At 31.7% G+C, this 16038-nt stretch overlaps 1 protein-coding gene across 4 annotated transcripts in view; it reads left to right on the plus strand.

Annotated features, from left to right (window-relative positions):
• The window catches only part of KCNK2 (potassium two pore domain channel subfamily K member 2), a 266217-nt gene that overhangs the window by 124502 nt on the left and 125677 nt on the right, over positions 1-16038 (plus strand). For all 4 annotated transcript variants that reach the window (XM_031937370.1, XM_031937368.1, XM_031937369.1 and 1 more), the window contains exon 3: positions 10552-10669. In XM_031937370.1, the coding sequence (XP_031793230.1) occupies positions 10552-10669 (118 nt within the window). The remainder of the gene's footprint in view (positions 1-10551; positions 10670-16038) is intronic.

Below are 16038 nucleotides of genomic sequence, written 5' to 3' on the forward strand. Positions count from 1 at the left end.
ATCATTTTAAGGATTAAAATTAATTTAAATATAAATTGTTATGATGTAAGTTTAATTGATCACATTGATATTTGGTATTCATAATAAATACTTAAAATTTTTTATTTATTTTAAGTTAAAATAGGATGATTGTACATGAAACAAGATACTCACCATTCTAATGGAGAATAGGGATGACACACGTATATTGTGTGTATGCATGTATATATATATATATATATATATATATATATAAATACATATGTATAAAATGTGAATATATATACTCAGAAATATTTATTTCTGCTAGATTATACCTTATCATATATATACGTGTGTAAATACTTTTGATGTGTTTGTTTCCTTTTTTCTTCTCCAATATATATTAATATAACCATATTAAATATGTATTATATATGTCAATCAATAAGCATCATTAATATAAAGAAAGGTGATAGAAAGAAAGGAAAGAGAGAGAGAAGAGAAAGAGGGAGAAAGGGGGGGAGAGAAGGAGGGAGGAAAGGAGGGAGGGAAAGAAGGGAGACAGAGAAGGAAGGGAAGGAAAAGAGATTGAATTTCTGATTTCATTTGATAAAGGGAATGTCCGAATAAGGAAATTTCCTCTATTGGGGCAAGTTTGCACTTATTCTGTAACTTAATCTTGGAGAATAGCCCTAGATCAATATTCTAGCCCTAGAACATTAAGATGTAAATTGAATCACCCAGATCATAGAAACATTATTTATCCAGGGTATTGCTTGATCCCATCTTTCCCTATTTTGAGACAAATCCCTATCTATATATTTGAATATATATATGAGAGGCAGTGGGAGGAGAGAGAGGGAGATTGAAGGAAGAGAAAAGGGAATGGGTTGGGGCAGAAGAAGAAGAAGAAAAATTAGTGTGAGTTTATTAATTTCTACTCCCTATTCCATTTAAAATCAGCCTATCTACAATAACACTCCTCATTGTGAGCAGATACAAATAAGTAATGTGGGGCTTCTTTATCTTTACCATCTAATTGGCTGTCATTTATCATTCAGCAGACTTTGGTACATACTATTGAGCTTACTTGACCATTAATTCTGCAAAATATAATTCCCTCTCCTACCTCCCATGAACAGCAGTTCTGTCATGGGACATTCCATCCTTGAATTATAAATGTGGCATCCCTGAGGTCTTAACCCTGAATAAGTCAGTTAATTTCTCAGTACCCCAGGCAACTTTGTAGAATTATAAGTAGGAGAGCAGTAAAGATCTGCTTTCATAGAATTTCCTTTTCCAGAGTTCTTATACCAGGAGTTCGATATTCATCACTTGCTTACTATGTGTAGTGCTAAGAGAGATTCAAAGAATCGGTCAGCACTGCTGTGTTCCTTGAATCCCAGCTATATCTAATAAAGATATTCAATAAATAGTTTTGTATCTTTTAATACCTTGCACCTGCCCTCTGCTTACTCTAGCCAAGAAATTCACCTAGTTCTCTTGAAACTTAATCTTTCATTTATTTCCCCCCCAAGGGCTTTCCCCCTGCTTTCCAAGACTACAAAATCCTAATCTTATAAACTGAAAAGTGATTAACTAGAGAAGGTGCCCACCACTTCCAGTCCTGGATCTTTCTCTCTTCCTAGATAGTGAATAGTTGCAATCTGAAGCTAATAGATGTATGAGTGTGATTAGAATTTCCAAAAGTATTGTCAGGGTTTTGAGGTTTTAGAGGGGCAAGGTGTTTTTGTTTGTTTGTTTTTGTAGGAGGCATATTTTAGAAGAATATGCATGTTAGGGATTTATGAGTTACCTTTATAAATCAAATAATTAAATTTTAACAGTGGCCTTCTGGTTATTGTCCACATCATCTTAAAACTGGTTCATATTTATTCAGGAAACTGAAACCTTAATTTTAACACACACACACACACACACACACACACACACACACACTTCACAGTTTGTTTAAATGTGTTTTTATTTAACATCCACCATTGTAATTTATTTTATAAAGTACTGATTAATGGGTTAAAACTGAAAGCCTGTTTTGCTTATAGATAAGAACATGTATCTTTTATTTTCCAAATTATTGGGAGGAAAAGATCAAACTTCCTATTGCCATCTTTTGAAACACCTCAACTGTTCAGATCAGAAATATACAGAAACATTTTCAATACTTTAAAATAGTAATTTAAATTCTAATTTAATTTCTTATATGGAATTTGAGATGATCCAGGACTCATATATTATGACTACTGAACATTTATTCCAGTGAGTAGAACCCAAGCGAAAAGACTTCAAATATGGGCCCAATGGTGAGCTGCCTGTGATTTGAAAACTAGTTCTAGTTCAGAGGGGCCTCATCAATAGGTTGACCACTGTCATTTTTAAAAATTTGTTTGTTCACTTTTGGCCATAGAGACTCACTAAGACCATTTAATAAGGTGGGGTTGATTTGTGATCTATATTTTTTAGGAGAAATTTCCAATATTAATAAAATCAGAGATTTTTTTAACTCAAACATTCATTTCTACCTATTGTTTGAGACAGTAGGTTTTTCAGGGGTCTTTTTAAAAAGAGGCTCAGTTTTCAAAGTATAAATGCTTTGACATTATGATCCACAAAGTCCCTTACATATAATGGGCACTTAATAATGACTATTGAATTTAATTAAAAAGGAAGAATCAAATTTGTTTTTTGTTTTTGTTTTTGTTAAAGGCTTTCTTTTCATTTAGTAACTGTCCTGATTAATTATATTGATCAATTAAAAAAGTATGTAAAAGAGTATAAACTCTTATTATGTGTCAGGCACTGTGCTAAGTAACGAAGATATAAATACAAAGAAAAATGAAAAGTTCCTAATCTCCAGAATCTGTATTGTATTGGGAGGAATAGTTGGTAGCTATGCAAACATATTGAGAATAAATATTAAATAAATGGAAGGCAGTTAAATGGAATAAGACTTTTTTTCTGCTGAAGTCCTATAAAGATGGTTGTGTTTGAGCATTTTTAAGTACTAGCAAAAACAAGTTTTCAAGGCAGAAAACTAACACAAGATTGTAACTTAAAATATGGTGAAAAGAATCACATATATAATATAATATAGTTTGTATTGAGCATTAACCAATAGGTATACTGGCTATTGCTCTGAACTTGAAATCAGAAGATGCAGTTTCAAATTCTGCCTCTGAAACTTGCTTTTTTCTGACCTCAAGTTTTACCATATGCAAAATAGGGAGAGTCATAAAGACTATAATATTTGTAAAGAAGAAAGTTGCTTTCTAACTTTAACATGCTATGTAACTGTAATAGGAACTGTTATTACTTCTAATTAATTTCTAGTTCAGTGCAGCCTTTGAAAAAGACCTGACAATGCATCTTGCTATTGAACAATAAAAACATTTTCAAAATATTTATTCATATGTTCCTAAAATTAGATCAATGAAATCACAGCAAAAACATAGAATGATCAACACAAATGGATTTAGATTTCTAGAATTACAGCCATATATTCAGAAAAGCAAGGGAAATCACACAAATTACTAAAGGTTTCTATCATTTGTATAATTGAAAGGTTAGAGTGGCAAAACTAGCCAAAAGATGCTTATTTCTAAATAGAATATGTTGAATTTGGAGTATTCAAGAAAAATACAAATATGTCAGAACCATAGAAATTTAAAGTTGGGAAGAACCTTAAAGATTATCTAATCTTTTGTGCAATCAGCAACTAGCATATAACAAAGGCACTGGAAACAGAGGCATGGAAAGGACAAATTACTTAGATAGTTGATCCTACCTCTACTATGTCTTGTCTCCTTCTCTTTCTCTTCATTCACCTGGTACAGCCACCACCTAGTTCTTTCACATATCTCTTTTGGTTATATTGTGGCCATAGCCTCCTATTTGATTCCTTTCTACTCCAATATCTTCCTTCTCTGATATATTCTTCACACAGCTGTAAAATATGTATTTCCAAACTGCATATCTGATAACCTTCAGTGACAAAACTCCCTATTGCTCATAGGATAAAATCCAAATACTTGTTTGTCATTTAAAGGTCTTTATAACCTGGTTGAAGTAATTTAGATTGATTTTCCATTACTATTCTTAATCATGCTACAATCCAGGTAAACTTGACCAGCTGCTTAACATTGTTTCAAAAATCCTTGATTTTGCAGATTGCCCCACATACCTAATAGACTCTCCCCACACAATCTAGCCTCTTGGAATCCCAATTTTCCTTCCAATATTACATCCTACTTGTGGCCTTTCCTGATAAATATAGATGTTGACATTTTCCCAAAATCTCTTTCTCCCTATTTCCTTGTATATATTTTGTATTTATTTACTTGTACATGATTGTTTCTGTCATTAGAGTGAAAGGATGAGGATTGTTCTCTTTTTGTTGTGGTATCTCCAGCTCCTAGCAGAATGACCGCTGCATAATTAACATTTTAGTGCATAATCAAATTCTTAACTAATGCACATAGTATTGAATAAATGCTTGTTGACTTGACTTAATTATTGCTTATTGATTTGAACTGAGTCTAGATTTCAGCTCTCAGTTTACTATATTTATCACTAACACCTTCTCAATCATTTTATTATGTAAAATATAATTCAAATTCTACTTTATATTAGAGTAAGCTGAAAGATTTTTCTTATCGTAGATCAATTAGCATTTATTAAGTGTCTTCTATGTGTCAGGTAGTATGCTAACTACTTGTTTTACAAAGAAAGGCAAAAGACATTTCCTGCTTTTAAGCAACTCATGGTCTAATGGAAGAATCTATGTTAATAACTATATAAATAAGAAACAGACAAGAACAATTGGAGGTAATTGAGGGAAGGCACTAGCATTGCAAGGATCAGGAAGAGGGTTTTTTTTGTTTTTTTTTTTTAAAGATGAGATTTTAGCTGAGACCTGGAGGAGACCATAAGGAAGTGCTGAGGAAAGAGAGTGTTTCAGGCATGGGAGACAGTCAGTAAAAATGCTGATGCAGGAGATAAGGAGCACATGGACCCCTTCTCAGAATAATGTTTTCAAAAACACAAAACAAATCACATAAAATTACAAAGAAATTAAATTGTATTGAAATATAATTATCAAAATACATATTTAAAAAAAGATTTCCTCTTTTTAAAATCTATGGGAGCCTCCATCTCTGTTGCATCTTTATAATTTGGTATTGAATCATTGTTTATACATGTGGAAAATAAATTCACACTTTCTAAAATTAAAAGAAAATGCATAGGATGCATTAGCTAATGCAAAAATAACTTTGGAAGGCTGTGACAAGAGGGAGAGAGATGAAGGAGCAAGGAAGACTTTTAATTCTAAAGTTGCCTTCCAAAGAATAAAAAAGCAAGAGAATCTTTCTCCTGGAAAATAATGCAATAGTTTTTACATTAAAACAATCTCATTTTGATAGGAAATGTTGAAATGTGTAGTCAGGATTGGTTGTGTTTTATTTGGGAGGCCATCTAAGACTTGTCAAAGCCTTTTAAGAAAAAAAAAAGGTTTTATTTTCATCCAAGCTGTTCTCTTAGAAATAGTGATAATTACGTCTCCTGATTCTTCTTTCCCTATCCTGAAAAAAAAGTTAGCACATACTGACTGTCTGGTTTATATAACATTATACAGAGAAATCTTGAAAACATGATGCTTATTCAAAATCTACATAAAGTATGGTCAAATCTAATCTTCAGAAATTACACAAATTCATCACTATTTTTTCTCTCCATTCATGTAATAACCTGTGTAGGAAGACAAATACAAAACCAAAAGTAACTTACAGGTGAAGAATTTAGGTATGGGTGAGGGAAAGGCCAGGATGGGCAAAGTTACATGATTAACAAAATGCAGCTGAAAATATAGGATAATTACAGTTATTTATATATATTACTTATATAAAGGTCCTTCAGTCATGAATTTTTAGTGTGAAATGTGACTTTAGGACCTACTTTTATTTCTTTCTTGGAACTATATATATTCTGATGATATTTGGCACATAGTTGAGGGAAATAATAGGTTTTTTGATCCCAAGTAGAAAAAATATATATGTATATGTGTGGACATACATATAAGTATATACATACATAGATGGAGGTGTGTGTGTGTGTGTGTGTGTGTGTGTGTGTGTATGTGTGTGTGTAAAATCTCAGATCTTAATCCTGTATAGTCTATCTTAAATTCAGCATCTCTATTATATCTAAAGATGAGAATATGAAAAAATATCTAAGATGTCATCAAATTCAATAATGAAGAAATTTGATTACATTTTTATTGTCAAATATAACCATGTATTGAACCTGAAGTCATTGATATACAGTCTAAAACCTAAGCCATTTCCAAATTTCCCTATTTCTGTTAAATACCATTTTTCAATCACCCCTCTTGTAGCACCATAATTATTCTAAATACTTTTCCCTTGTGACACATTTCCAATCAGATGCCTAATCTTATTGACTTTAACCTTCTTAGCATCACTTATATCCATCTCCTTTTCTTTACCTAGACAACAATCCTCTATTCCAAGCCCTCCAGTGCCTCTTTCCCTTACTATTTCAATAACTTCCTAACTGGTCTTCTTGTCTAACATCTCTCCCTCTACAACCTATCCACCACATATTTGCCAAAGTGATTTTTTTTTAAAGCACAGGTCTGAAAAATTCATAGAACTCCTCTGAATATTCCAGTGGCTTCCTGCTATCCCTAGAATCAAATACAGATTATTCTGACATTTATAAAGCCCTTCATAATCTAGATCCAATATATCTTTCCAGATTTATTATACATTATTCCACTTTCTGTCTTTTGTGATTTTCTTGTTGTTCTATATGCATTACTTTCTATTTCTTATCTTTTTTCCCCTTTGCATAAGCTGTTGTCCACTGTGCTTGAAATATATACCCTTCTCATCTCCATCTCTTAGAATTCTTAGAGTCTTTCAAAGCTTAAACATCCTACATACCTCCTACATGAGGGTTATCTTCATATGCTAGTTGCTAGAGCCTCCTGTACTTCTCCCAATCCATTGGTATTTTCTTTGTACATAGTTTTTATACTTAGTAGCATATATATTAAAAGAGAATGCAGTCTCATTTAGGGTAGAGACTTGGTTTACTTTTGTCATTGTATCAATGGCTTACCACAATGTTTGAAACATAGAAACACACATAATAAGAAATTAATACATATGTATGTATTGATTGATTCTTGTGAAATGATTAAATTTCAGAAGCATATATGATTTATACACACTTTTATGTTGTCATAAACTTGCAACAAGTCAATGCATTGAGGTTTCAGAAAGATATAGCACAAGTCAAAAAAAACTATCAAAATAATTTGCTGTTTACATATTATTATTACTAGGACTACAAATAAATATAGTGAATTAATATATAAACAGCCATTCAATTTAGTGAATTTTGGAAATATTTATTGAGTTTCTATCATGTTCAAGGCCATTTTGTTAAAGAGCTATGATGATAAATTAGTTTTCTTGTTCTAAGAGAATATAATCTACTAAGAGTATTGTACCCAAATAACTATATATGCAAAATAGAGTAGAGTAATTACATAGAAGAAGGCCAGGATATTCTGTGAATTAAAAGGATGGAGATATAATTTCTGTTGTAGAAAATCAAGGAAGAAATGGTTTTTGAACAAGACTTGGAGATTGAATAGGATTCTAGCAGTCAGATGCAGAAGATGGAAGAGAAAGGAGATGGGGGTTTTATGTGTGACTAACAGGAATCTATAGGCTGGTCAGGAGAAGTTAAATGTCTATTTGGCTAGATTGTAAAATGTACATATTATTCACATTTTCTCCTTCTCTTTCAATACTAAACAATCAACAATAAATCAAGCCCTCTTTTATAGAATTTGCTAATTTTCAAGGTGTAAATGCTCACACTGAAAATTTAATAATTGTCTCTTGGAGCAGTTTAAGCTGGCATCAGCATACCTTTGGGATAAGGTGTCAGGGAATAGATAATCAACAGTATGCAGAAAATGAAGACTAGAGAAAGAGGAGGGGCAGCATTGGCTTTGACAATAGGAGGTCATTGATAACTCTTTAAATCCCTGCTGTGGTCACAACCACATATGGAATCTCATAATTTAATCTGGGAATCTTGAAATTATGATTTGTAAATGTTTGATTTGTATACCTATTTTGTATACCTTTTAGGCCCAGGGTTACACAAAAAACTGCTCAGGTGAAAAGGGATTATGAGTGGAAAAATTTAAGATTTAAATGGCAGTGTAATTTGAATAGTGGGAGAAAAGCCAAATGGTAGAGACCTGAGGAGTTGTCAAGTAATGAAAAAATTAAGACTTTGAATTCAGACTTGGGAGATTCAAGAAAAGAAATTTAAGAACAGAGAGGCAAGGTAGTAGCTAAAGAAATATAAAGGATCAAGGGAAGTTAATATATTGCATACACATGAACATGCATATATTAATGAGAAAGACCTAGGTTGATATCTCACCTCTGATTTTCTCAGGGTGATCCTGAGTTTAGGCAAGTCTCTATGATTTACCTACTTAATCTTAGAGAGATTGGATCTTCATAATGGAGGGAATTCTCCCATAGAGAATTCTCCACACTGATAATAATACATAAAGCAGGATTTCAGGATAAGGGAAATTTGAACCTCTTCTTAGAAAGAAGACAATTGCTTTACAGATGACTTTTCAAGAACATATTTATTGTCTAAAATGAAACATAACCATAATCTGCCACTATGTTAGGCTCTTTAGTCTACTCCCTTTAGAGCTACTTCCTAGGATACCTCTTCTACTTTTATTGATTTAGTTTTTGTTTACATGAAGATGATTTCCAAATCTATACCTTCACCATTATTAGACTCCTCTCTTTCCTTTTCTCTTTGTCTTTTATTTATGGATTTTTTGGACCAATATATATATATATATATAACCTCATAGTTGTGTGCTTCGAATGCTTTTGAATGGTCTTTGTAAATTATAATAGAATGATAATAATAACTCCAGATTTTATAGTACATCTTTTAATAACCAACAACTCCCTGAGATAGGTGGCTAAAGTATTGGTATCATGATTTTGCATATGAGGAAGCTAAGAAAGTTATGAATAATCAAGCATGGAAAAGCTAGTAAAGTAGATCATATATCAACAGTTAAAAGAATCTTTGAGATTAACTTGTCTAGTGGTGTCAAACTCAAATAGAAAGGTGGCTATTAATTCATACAAAAGGATCTTTGCAGGCCACATATTCACTTTAGCTTGAAAATGCAATGTTATCTATCTTCTATTGTATTTTATGTATTGTGTTAAATATTTCCCTATTACATTTTAATCTTTTTTTCCAGCAATAAGAAATATATGAGTTTGGCTGTGTTTGATACTACTGATGTAGTCCTATTTCTTAATTTTACAAATGAATAAAGCGAAGTCCCAGAAGCAAAGTGATTTATCCAAAATCAGAGTCAGAATGTGACCCTATCTCTTCTGACTCTAAAGCCAGTATATTTCCTATTGCATCATAAATCTCTTCTTTCTCTTAAGGGGCTGCTCCTTGAAGGAAGTCATTGAGTTTTCTATTTCCCCCTATTTTCCTAAGTCTTCTAGTATAACACTTCCCCTCCAATAGACACTTAAACCTTATTGGACGGTAATTGCTAAATGAAGACTACATGAATTTCCCATTGCCATCAGTTTAAAAAAAATATTAGTTTAATTGTTTTTCAGTCAGATCCAGTTCTTCATGACCTCACTTGGGGTTTTCTTGCAAAGATGCTGGAATGGTTTGCTATTTGCTTCCCCAACTTCTTTTGCAAAAGAGGAAATCGAGGCAAAGAGGATTAAGTGATTTGTTTAGGATTACATAAGTAACAAGTATTTGAGGACACATTTGAACTAAGGAAGATAAGACTTTCTGACTCCAGACCAGGTATAAACTGACTGCCCCCTTTAAAAATAAAACTCTTATAAATTATGAGAACTTTAGACTTGCTAATTTATCACACTTTAGACTTAGACTCAATAATGACTCTATTATTAAAGTTTTCTTCTCTTTTCTACCTTATTCCAATCTATTTTTGAATATAATTGGTAATGTTCTAAAATAATGATCATTCTTCACATATAGATATAAAAACAGACTGTATAGAACTTGTTATAAAGTTGTTAACTCTCAAGAAGTATTTTCTTCAAAAGGATTCTGCTCTCTAATATTAAAACTTATTTGTAGTTTGCAACTTTTGTATTTAAACTCTATAGCTGTTTCTGACATGGAAAGCCTTGGTAAATTCATATTTATTAAATAACTCAAAAATGTCTATCATCATCATGTTATTTATTTTATCCTGTTCTCATTTTTTTTACTGATTAATTGATATCAAACATAGCTTTTCATAAATTTAATTGAAACTTTACATTATAAAATATTATTCTAACCTGTATAGGATTCACATTAAAAAGTAAAACCTTGAAACTGATTTTTTTATGTAACTAGTAATTATTTTTTCTTTAAAAATATTCTATTCAATTTCTATGATCATATATACTAACAAGTTTCTTTTTAAACTTGCAGCAAATAGTGGAAGCAATAAATGCAGGGATTATACCTTTAGGAAACAGCTCCAATCAAATCAGTCACTGGGACTTGGGAAGTTCCTTCTTCTTTGCTGGCACTGTTATTACGACCATAGGTAGGAAATATCTTATGAATTTTTATTTTGCAAAAGTGGTGTGAATTATAATGCTTTTCTCTTTGAAAACTGTTTCCCCTTTAACAGTGAGTGGGTTGTGCTTCCTGGTCAAAATGTCACACTTTAGAGAGAAGAGTAGATGTCAGCAAATGATATGGAAATTGAACTGTGGTATTAAATAAGAAAGAGAGGATTGCTTTAAAAAAGATAGTTGCTAAAAGAAATTTAAAAAAAATACACAAAAGAAATCTGGAGACTCAAGAAATCTGGGCCTTAATTATTATTTTACCTTTAACTTTGGGAAAATCATTTATGTTTTTATCCCTGTTCTATAACCTGTTTAATTCCTGTTTGATGCACAAGTATGGAATCCACTTCTATCATTTTGATTTCATACTATTTCCATATTCATAATTGTATGTATTTTCAGCAAATATTGCCATCTCTTGTATACTTACATATTATTTGTTCATGTTGTTTAATTATGTTTATGGTTTAAGCAATGCATTTTGAAAGTCATATGTACCCTGGCATAAAAAAAGAAATCTATAATCTATGTGAAGATTAAAAAAAAAGAGTGAAAAATTCATGTTACTTTACTTTATGGTCTACTATTATGTCAAAATATCTACTAAAATTGCATTTATCTTATTTTAAATCTTTCTAGTATATCTGTTTGACTTCATCTCTAGGACCACCTCCTAAAGGAACTATAATTCATAATGAATGTGGGAATAGAGAGCCTATCCACAAAACATTCTGCATTTATGCTTTTATTAGTCAATCTCCCAACACTAAGTTTTATATCTACACAGTCCTAGAAAACATATAGCCAGTGGAAACAAGAGCATATAAAATTAGTGCAAGCAAGATATATAACCATGGTGGGAATGCTCATGGCTGAGAAGGCTTTTCATAAGGAAGCAGTTTTGAAGCAAGAGGAGAAAAGTGATTTGCTGAAGAAGATGAGAATATGTTGGGGAAGAAGAATAATTTGTGCAAATGCATGGAGTTAGAAATGTAGTATTTTTGACAAACTAAGTAGATATAATTTGTCAATGACTTCTCTCTGTAGGTTTAAATAGATGTTATTTCAGACCACAGAATCTCAGAATCTTAGGGTAAGATTTAGCATTCTGACTTGACTGAGGAATAGCAATATGAGACAAAAGTCATAGTTTCACATTAATATTTTAAATTGAACCTCTAAATTAAAAAAATAAAACACAACAAATATTTGTTAAGCATCTGCTGTTTTAGTATCTATATTCTAGATATGAAGAATATAAACCAAATTTAAATAACCCCTCAAGTAGCTCTCTTCTACTAGAATGCTCCAGATCACCTATTTTTCATCAATCAAAGCTTTATTTTGATTTCTATTACTTCACAGTTAAGGTGTTACTATTGAGTGAATTTCTGTTTGTGGCAGTTAGACTGGTGAATTAAGCTGTTGTTGTTATTATTATTATTATTATTTGTAATCTACTAGTATAAATATGCAATAGAGATTTTGGAATACTATTTTCCTAAGTTTTGAGTAATTAGTTGTAATCCTTTTACTTGAATGTTGAGTTATTAGCTTTTTTGAAGCATATCCATCTAGAGCTTTACAAATTTGTAACCCAGAAGTTCAGTGAGCTTTGATTCCCTCTCCCTCATTATTATAACCTTTGAAAATGAGCTAACACTCATTCTGAGATAATAATTTCTCTTAGAATCATTTAAAAATAATGACCGAAGTTCACTCTGAAGTAATCTTATGTCATTGAATATAATTTCAAAGTTATTTAAAATAAGTTAGATGACACAGTGATCAGAATGTTAGACCTGTAGATGGTAAAAACCTTAGTTCAAATACTTTCTTATATATTTCTTAGCTGTGTGACCTTTTCCTTTAACTTCTGTGTGCCTCAATTTTCTTATCTTTAAAATTAGGATAATTATATCCTAATAGTGCCTTCCTCCTATGGTTATTTTGAGATTCAAATAAGATAATAATTGTAAGCACTTATTGTAGTAGCTAGCACACAGTAAACATCATATAAATATTGTTGTTATTGTTGAGATAAAATGAAATAATATTCATAAATTTTTTGTAAACTTTAAAACACTAAGCAAATGTTAGCTTATAATTGCCATCATCATCATCATTATCACTGTTATAATTTTAATTATTTCCCAATTTGTCATAGCTTTCTCCTTAAAACAAAGTGCTTTATTGGAAACAGCACTGGATTTTTTGGATCAAAAGACCTGGCTTCAAATCTTCTCTCTGTCACTTACTACTATGAATTTAGGAATAGGTATTTATCTTTAAGAACCTTGACTGTATGTCAAGGAAAGCTGTCCCAAAGATAAATTACTCATGTATAATGACATATATAAAAGATTGAGAACTTAGATATGTGGGTCTTGGCTAAACAACTCACAGAAAAGACCATCTAAGAGCTCAGGTATATGTATCCTGGTCACGTAATACTCAAATCTTAAGAACATTTGAAAGGCAGAACCTTAAGGAGAATTATCCAAAGTGGAGATTATTTAGAACATCAAACCTAATATCAAAGATTTCTATTGGGACGCTCACATAAATACTTCTAGTTGATTCAACATGAAGAAATCTGACACTCTACAGACTGAAAGAATGTACCTCTCATCTGGAAATGCCCAAGGGTACCTTGAGAGCTTTCACACTCCCTACAGTTTCTTTTCTTCCATAATCTGGGCAATCAGAATTCAAATCCTTTAGTATACTGACACATGAGTTGTTTGCTGGATTTTGCTTTAAACTTTTAATGATGTGGCAGTGATGTTTACCATTTGGCTATCCATTTAGAGAACATTTACTGCTAAATTTGGGAGAATGGGTGGGAAAACCCAGGCTCTTATTGAACTATTGAAATTAGCCTCATGAATCTAAGACATAAGTGTGTGTGTGTGTATATGTGTGTGTGTGTATGTGTTTGTATGAGAGATAGACAGACAGACAGACAGAAACAATGAGAGATAAAGGGACAGATACAGAGACAGAAAGACACACAGAGAGATATAGAGAGTGAAGGAGAATTAAAATGTGCTCAGAGAAGTTAATACAAGTATTTAAAGACAAAGAAATCAATAATGGTAGGAATTAGAAAAGACTTTATATAGACACTAAGGATGGTTTGAAGGAACATTGGAATTCCAAGACTTGGAGATGAGGAGAGATACACACAAGACTTGACAGATCACTTGTGTTTTGAGTTAGGGGGTTGTTGTTATTGGTTATTGTTTCTCCTTCATTCTTGAATAGTACCATGGCATCAGGGAGGTGACGCCATGACATGCAAGTGAATTGGATTTAAGTGAGGAAGGACTGAGCAAGATCACTTGCCTCACCTTCCCCTCCAGAAAACTTTTGGGTCCAGTGACCAAATATAGATCAGGATGACTGGAAATGGCCTTGGATACAATGGGAGATCTTGATCTTTTAAAGTTAAAGTCTTCAGCAGGTCTCATAGAATAACACATTAAGCAAACAAACAAACAAACAAACAACTAGCAGGGCAATATCACTGGAATGGAAACTACCATGAAAAGTAATAATATGAAATAAGAATGAAAAGATGGGTGGGAACCAAATTGTAGAAGCTTTTCAATACCAGCTTAAAGATTTTGTACTTGATTCTAGAGGTAATTGTTGAAAAGCACAATAAAACTAAAAGAAATACTACTTACATTTTCTTCTTTGGAACAATTTGTTTTCTTTTCATTATGAATTTACTGTAGTCTTTCTACCTCTAGGTCATACTAGATTGAAATATCTCAGCTTGCCCATGAGCCAGGTCAAAAGTTGGGTGACTATGAAAATCTGGAAGAAAAGAAACCCTAATTTTCAACCATAATTATAGGTTAAATTTGGGGCTTAGACATTTTGACTATTTCCATTCTGAAAATAGCTATTTATTGTTTGAATTACTTTGAGTTTGAAGAGAAAAAACATCACAAGTGTGTGTGAGGATAGTTATTTTCTGCACAATGAAAATTCAAAAGGTCAAGTTATAACCCTTATGACCACCACCAAATTGTTTTGAGAGAAACTTAGTCTGTCACTGCCCAGATTTAATGTTGAAGTTCCACAGTATGTTTGTAAACACTGTCTCATTTCAAGAATCCCCAAACCTAGTAAGTTTTGCAGACATATACTTCAATACATAAAAAATACACTATTATTGCCAGCCTTACCTCTAAATTATAGCCATTAAATACAGTAGCTGATTATTTTCATTGCCCCTTTGAGTACCTAGGAAGACAAGATCTCTCACTATTTGAGATAATTCTCTAGCTTTTAAGTGAATTTACTCATTTTGGGTCAATAACATCTTTTCTAATAAGATAGAACTCAGCTTTTTTCTTAGAATTTTAATCATAGAATCAAAGAAATTTCAATATTGTAAGGGTCCCAAGATTCCATATAGTTCAGTCTATATAAGAAAAATAATCCTTTCTACTGTATAAGTATTCATCTAACATTTGCTGAAGTTTTCTTGTGAGATTGGAAACTCATTGCTTCCTGAATTATTCCTAATTGTTAGGAAGTTTTTCTCTCAAAATTTAGTTTTAAATCTGTCTCTTTGAACCTTTCATCCAATTTTAGGTATGAATGGAATTTTTAAAATTTTTAATAGTATTTCATTTTTCCAAATACATGCAAAGATAGTTTTCAAAATTCACCTTTGTAAAACCTTGTGTTCCAAATTTTTCTTCCTCCATACCTACTTTTGCCCTTCCAGCAATCAGCAAGAGAGCAAGGAATCTGATATAGGTTAAACATGAGTACTTCTTAAAAAGATATTCCCATATTCATTATCCTGAATAAGAAAAATCATATGAAAAGGGAAAAAAAAATGAGGAAAAAAAGAAAAAAAAAAGCAAACAAGCGATAGCAACCAAAAAAAACCTTGAAAATACTATGCTTTGATCTATATTCAGTCTCCATAGTTCTTTTTCTGTTTATAGATGGCACTTTCCATCACAAGTCTTGGATTAATGCAAAAAAAATTGTAGATAGATTCTTACTTCTACTGGAATATAATCACTTAAAACTTTCATATTCATTTTATATGTATAACTGAAAGAGATCTAAGAGTTCATATAGTTCATGCCTTTTAATTTATAGATGAGAAAATCAAGACCCACTAAGGTCAAATGTTTGTTTATCATTAATTACACAATTAGGAAATGAGTTTTGAATACTGGTCATCTGACTCCAATTCCAATGTATCTTTTATTGCACTAGTTGCTCAAGCAAATCTCAGTTTTACTGATTATCTTAGGGTTCTTGTCTATTCTATTAGTAGGGAGAAATGTAGTTAGCTTCTATTTAC

This window comes from Sarcophilus harrisii, chromosome 4, assembly GCF_902635505.1.
Source record: "Sarcophilus harrisii chromosome 4, mSarHar1.11, whole genome shotgun sequence".
Classification (NCBI taxonomy): domain Eukaryota; kingdom Metazoa; phylum Chordata; class Mammalia; order Dasyuromorphia; family Dasyuridae; genus Sarcophilus; species Sarcophilus harrisii.